Source organism: Fistularia commersonii, chromosome 2, assembly GCF_037954325.1.
Source record: "Fistularia commersonii isolate RoL2024-O1a breed Wild chromosome 2, RoL_Fcom_v1.0, whole genome shotgun sequence".
Taxonomy (NCBI): domain Eukaryota; kingdom Metazoa; phylum Chordata; class Actinopteri; order Syngnathiformes; family Fistulariidae; genus Fistularia; species Fistularia commersonii.
In genome coordinates this window covers 21765179-21771806 of record NC_141285.1, presented here as the reverse complement: position 1 = coordinate 21771806, position 6628 = coordinate 21765179, and the positions used below count along the sequence as shown (strand labels likewise).

Sequence of the window (6628 nt, the reverse complement as noted above, 5' to 3'; positions counted from 1 at the left end):
TTGAATAAAATGTCTTTTCCTGCCAAGTTTTTGGAGATTCATTTTTCCAAGGACGTTGATTTTTACAAAAAAAAAAAAGCACATTGTCCTATTTTATTCATATATTTCATCGAACCCTTTTCTCGTGTTTTTACCTCCGGCCCTTTGTGTTGAATGAATATTTCAAGGTGATTGTTATTAATTGATTATTACAGCCGGGGGAGGGGGCGTGCGTGTGTGTGATTACCTGCGGAGCTTTAACCCGCGGCCAAAGAATAAGGAAAAAAAAAAAGAAAAGAATAAAGAGCGAAACTGCAAGTCATACCAAACACGCATGTTGCCAAGGCAACGCACCTCTTTACGGCTAATGAACCCCCCCCCCCAAAAAAAAGAAAAATAAATAAATAAATAAAATTTCAGCGACATATTCTCCGTCCGCCATCATGGCTCTCCTGCGGCCCCGGCTCTTTACGCCGGCCCTCCCCCTCTTCCTCCCCTCTCCATCTTGACACAGTGCACTGAGCCTAATCGTGGATAATTGGGTGGGAGTGGCGGTGGGCCGGCCCTGCCTTTGTGCGCAAAGGGCAAGTGGTCAAGTTAATGGGGCCCTTGTGTGGAGTCGGGAGCGCTCCGTCTCCCTTCCCCTCCCTCCGCCCGGTCGATCTCGGCCTCTCGGTCGGCCTCCTCCTCCTCCTCCTCCTCTTCCCCCTCCTCGCCGTTTCCGTTCCCCTGCTCGGTCCATCTCGCCGACGGGGGGGGGGGGGGGGAAGGAGAGAACAGACCTCTTTAAAATATCAAAAGACAGATCAGGAGGCCTCGCCGGTTCCTCCCTCTGCACCGGCTCGCCCTCCTCCTCCTCCTGATAAACAGAAGAGTGAGCCTGGCGGATTAGCTGATGTGTACTGCTCTCCCTCCCTTCTTTATCCCTCTCTCTTTTATTCCTGTGGAGGGGGAGACTGTTGACCGGGCTTGATATGTGTGTGTGTGTGTGTGTGTGTGAGTGTGTGTTACCTTGTCTGGCACCAGCTTAGCCCGCGGGAGGCCATTGTGTTGGAGACAGGTCACAGCCAATCTGGGTCTGAAGAAACTTTATTACATCTGTGAGCGATTTAACAACCGCCTACTTTATATTTAGTTTTTTCTATAGATAATAGACCGTTGCAACACGCTCTGTACCAGTGATAAATGTGTAATAACAAATGTATTAGGAAATATAGTCAACATTTAATAAACACAGGTAGATGTAAAAAAGGTGTAATGAGCACGCATATGCGGGATGTAAGAAAACTTGTAATAAGCAAAGGAGAATGTCATAAATGAGTCAGAAACACATGATCAGGAGATGTAATTAACACGTAATAAAAGAAGGAAAATGTAATAAGTGTGTACTATGTACACACTTCAGGGAAGGTTAAAAAAAAACTGTAAAGGGCCCAGGAAATGTAATAAATGTGTAATAAGCATATGTAAAAAGGAATGTAATAAATGTGTAATAAACATATGTATTAAGGAATGTAATAAATGTGTAATTAGCATATGTATGAGGAATGTAATAAATGTGTATTAAGCAGAGGAAACTGTAATAAGTGTGTAATGTATTAAGGAATGTAAGAAAAGTGTAGTAAGGAGAGGAAAAATGAGAACACACACACTGGCAAAGAAGTGAGGCTCTTTGGAAAGCAACTATTTGATAAACTGTGTAAAATCAAAGGATCGTCAAGTGGATGTTTCCAACAAACCGGCGGGAAATAATAGAGCGAGGCGACCCAAGATGTTTCTTCAAGTAGTTTATTTTCACTCGTCTCCTGGACTCGAGGAACGGCATTTGCGCCAACGCGCGCCGCTCGCCTCCGTGGCCTCCGTGGCCGCGAAGCCGGCTTTCCGATACGTGAAATGTCTCTTACAGTGTTACAGTTCTGTAATAAAAGGACGTCTCCCGTTGTCACAGTCAGATTTATGAAAAAATGTGATGTCATGTTTGAGTCAAAAGCACATGAAAAAACAAATTCCACACGTATTCTATATATCAGAATTTCACACTTGGAAAAATATCTAAATGCAAGACACTCATAGAATATGAAATACCATTTTTTTTTTTTTTTTCCTGGAAAACGGTCGGTATTCCCATCCCTTTTTCTGGAAAAAGGCCGGCGTCGCCATGTTAGCGCGGCGACGCGAGTCACAGCAAGTCACGGATGGAGGTAAAGGTCTGGATGCTGACGTGGGGGGGGGGGGGGGGAAGAGGGGAAGAACGGGAAGGGAGTCGGCGGGAATTCGCAGTGAGCGGCCATGCACAGTTTTACCCCGCCGCCGTTTTTGTCGCAAATTGAACCAACAGTGTGACGCGACAATATCAATGTATATTGCGTTAAACTGCATAGCTGCTGAGGTCACAGTGGAAGATGAAAACGCCTCTCTCGTGTGTGTGTGTGTGTTAGAAGAAAAAGACGACAACATGGTGACGGCAGGACCGCCGCACAGGCTGCCGCAACCGCAGGATCTCACCGCCACTTCCCATTTTGGCTTTTTCTCATTTAAATTGTTTGACTATGTTTTTTTTGTTATAACACGCAGGGTCACGATTACATTTGAATAAGGCCGGGCTGCGGGTTGTGTGTTTCAAGAAGGACACAGTTTTGTTGGAAAGTGAATAAATAAAGGCGTAGAAAAATATGACGTGAGCAGAGGAATGTAAATCTGACAGATCGTGGCGCCTCCGAGGCTAAAATCCTGCAGTTACACCCAATGGCCACTAGGGGCAGACAGAACAGGTATCGCATCTAGAAGACAAGGCACAGCAGCCGGGGGGGGTAAGATGGAGGGATGAAGAGGAAGGATGGAAGAGAAGGAGGAGGTCGGATCAACAAATTACCATAAAACGGATGAATGAGCGACATTTTTTTTTACCTCTGTGCTCCATCCATCCGTCCACGTTCTCTCGCCCTTGGTTCTTATTTTGTTTCTATTTCGTTCATTCGCTTTCGTCGTCTGGTCGTTTATATACTTCCGTTTAGTATATCCAATCCAAAATCTTCATGGTTCGTTTCCGCCATATCTTACAATTAGAGCCGTGCGTGTGTGTGTGTGTGTGTGTTCTGTGATTTTGGACATTTTCCAGGATTATGCATGCCGTGTGTAATTACACTGTATTTGCGCAAGGGATGCGACGCAAAGTCTGATGGATGGATGGACCGATGAATAGATCATCCAACCATCCATCTTCTACCGCTTATCCTGGAGGAATCCAAGGTTGTATGTCTCTAACCGCTTAACGAATGAGTGAGTGAATCATTGCACATCGCTATATGATGTGTAAATGGTTGATTGTCTATTTGACAAATAGATGAGAGGGTGAATTGTCTCAAAATGACAAATGAATGAATGAATTGTTACAAGTCTCTCTACATCTGATGTGAAAGGTCGCGTGTCTCAAAACTGACAAATGAACGACAGAGTGAATGGTTGCGAGGGAGAATGGTTGCACTTCTTTATATGAGGCCTTTTGATTGGTCAGTGTCGACCCCTAACTCTCGCCCAATGACAGCTGGGATAGGTTCCAGCCCCCCCCAGCGACCCTGAGTGCAGGATAAGCAGCGCAGATGAACAAATGAACAGCGAGAGCGCGTAGAGTCGACGCCGGGAGTTTCCGCACATTTATCTCGGTCTCTGAAGACATCGGCGGGGAAACCGTCCGTGGCGCCGTCGTGGCGGTGAATCCTTAAACAACCCCACCGTGCACCTGGAGCGCCGGGCGCTTTGCGTAGGATTACTGTGCGGCGTTGACGGGCGGAGGTCCTTTGGTCAGTGTGATGAGGAGCGGGTAGTGGATGTTCTCGTCGTACACCTCCTTCCCTTCACTCAGCATCTGGGAGGAACACGAAAATGATTAAATACAGGAAACACGACTTTGTCACGGACCTTCGGTCGAGCCGGGTCGCTAGTTTTCATCGTTAGCTGAGGCTAACATTAGCTCTTTAGCTCTAATGTGCATATTAGCGGTATAACTGAAGCATTTTATTTGCACAAAGATCGTGGGTCTTTTTCTGCTTCTAAATTGTGTGGATTTTTTTTTTCCTTCGTTCCTCTGCCACGTTGTATCTTGTTTTTTTTTTTTTTTTTTTTGTTGCAACCTGAACTTTAAAACTTTATTATCCTGGCCGAAATGGGAACCGCCCCCATCAGGTTCGCTTTATTTAAACTTTAAAAATACATTCTGCGACTGAGCTGCATTGAAGCCGAGGTGTCCGATCGAGCGTCTCGATCATTTTCTGCACTCCCGGTCTCCACGGCAACGATAAACATTCAATAACACAGGTTCGCCCTTTCACCCCCCCCACCATACACAGGTGAGGACAAAATGTAAATATTTAAAGCATAAATATAGAAACAGTATTCCACTTACTCCACACACACACACACACACACGCACACAAATATCTGGTCAAACACGCCCTGTACTGTGAAATTTAATGGAGGTATAACTTTGTTATTAACAGTTCATTACCATTCATATGGCTTTTGTTTGGTTTGTGCGACGGCCATGAAGGCCCTGCCATCGCGCCGCCCGAAAGCAAAGTCCGTTTGTTTCCTTCTTTCCTTTTTTCGTCACCGATCGGCGGGGAAACTGATCCGGCAAATCCCGGCGAGGCGCTCGTTTCCTGGGCGAGCCCGCTACTGGTCGCCGAGGAGCGATCTCACCTCCCCCGCCCTCGCCGCCCATGTGATGCCACCTCAGCGCCCCCGCTAAGCGGACTTGGCGAGTTGCGCGGGCACCGGCTAATCAGCTTTCTCCGAGTCTGGCCAAATGATCAGAGACTTATGAAAGTGAGTTTAGTGGAGCTGCTTATGAGTGTGTGTGTGTGTGTGTGTGTGTGTGTGTGTGACATGGATAGGCGGGGGTGGCGCTGTGTGAAAAGGTCTCCCGAAAACAAACAGAAACTCGGACTGACCCGGGTTGTCCCGTCAGCGCCGTGCACGCTGCCCCGCCGTGCACGTGAAGCTCATCTGTTCACCACCGGGAGGTTAGCAGTACTGCAAAACCCAAAAGTGTCGTAAACGGCGGAGTCACATGACCCGTGTGTGTGCGTGCGTGTTGTACGACTACAGCTAGCGCTTAGCTGCTAACGTGAGGCGTTTTCCTCAATCGTTTTCCGATTTTCTTTCACATTTCATCACAACACTTCTTCCTTCTCCACCCCCCGGGTGAGGATGCCATCCTTCACCCACGCCACCTCGCCTCCGCCCAACTTAATTCGGATAAAAATAAATCAATAAATAAATAAAATACCCCTCCCCCCCCTCCCTTTTCCTGAGGCCCGTTCCCTTCCCCTTTCCTCCCACCTTGCACGTTATCTCCTGGTGGCCATCCCTCCAGGCGCTGCCCGCCGGGTGAACTTTGACCCCCGGAGAGAGAGCGCGCGAGAGAGAGAGAGAGAGAGAGAGAGAGAGAGAGGCAGCCCAAGGCGTTGCTGGGTGTGGAGAGGCAGCTGCTCGCCCCCCTGTGCTAAGTCTGCTACGGGGACGGAGGCCAGCATTCACATTCAAATTCTACCAGGCGGAAGGTGCAAGGAAGCGATAGATGGGGGGACGGAGGGGTGGAGGTGGAGGAGGAGGAGGAGGAGGAGGACCTTCTACGCGGCGAGGGCTCAGAGCTCGCAGAGGTGAAAAGTTTAACAAGCAAAGCTGTTCCTCCTGATCGCAGGCTGCCTAATCAGCTTCATGGGTGGCTGGCTAAATCGGCTCTCAACCCGACTCCCCACTCCAGCGCCCCCACAATCTTTTCTCTCCTTTTTTTTTTCTTCTTCTCTCCCCCCCCCACACACACACACCCTCTTTTTCCAAGGTGCAAGTCATTTATTTTATTGCCACTTTCACCCCAGCTCCCGTCTCCCTCTATTGTGCGCTCATTTCGCCCGGATATTCCTCCCGCTCCCGAGTTTCGCACCGACCAGCGCCACACCGAGGGGGTGTGTGTGAGTGTGTGTGTGTGTGTGGGGTGGCGGATGAACCGGATGTCTAGGGGTCTCTCTCGGCAGGATTAGGATAGGGAGAACGAGGGATTGGTCGGATGGAGAGCCGAGTGGAGGGAGGGATAGAAGGACAGGCTTGAATAAATAGAGAAGTGGGTCGTGATGTAGGAAATGGGAAGATAGGGGGGGGGGGATGAAGACGGAAGGAGTGTGAGTGCACGAGCACAGTGGGGATACTGTTTGTGCAAGTGAGAGAAACCGGGGTGTGCGCGCGTGCACCGGCACGTGTGTGTGCGTGCGTGTGTTTGAGAGAAAAAAAAAAAAAAAAAATTAAAATTCATGACTCTCGCTTCACAACCATTTGAGTAACAAGATTAAGATGGCGGGTTAGAAAATAGCGCTGGCATTATCAGGCTGCTTGCAGTCCCTCCAGCTGCTCGCCTCTCTATTCCACAACAGTGGGGATAAGAGGATAACGCGCTAGTCCTGTCTGCCTGTCGCTGCGTGTGCACGTGCGCGCCTGCACACACACACACTCACACACACACACACACACATACAGCCACCGCACGCCGGGGCCTGCTAGCCGGCAGTCTCTTGAGTGTGTTTTGCATCTCAGTGTCCAGGCTTGTGTGTGTGTGTGTTGTGAGTCCAGGGAATGTTCCGGCCCAGAATATTCC

The 6628-nt window shown here is 48.8% G+C and overlaps 1 protein-coding gene across 1 annotated transcript in view; it reads right to left on the bottom strand.

Moving 5' to 3' along the window:
- Positions 1 to 1753: 1753 nt before the first annotated feature.
- camkmt (calmodulin-lysine N-methyltransferase) overlaps positions 1754 to 6628 on the bottom strand; it is a 111948-nt gene continuing 107073 nt past the window's right edge. The window contains exon 11 of the mRNA XM_086172823.1: positions 1754 to 3844. Within this exon, the coding sequence (XP_086028949.1) occupies positions 3746 to 3844 (99 nt within the window). The 3' untranslated portion in view covers positions 1754 to 3745. The remainder of the gene's footprint in view (positions 3845 to 6628) is intronic.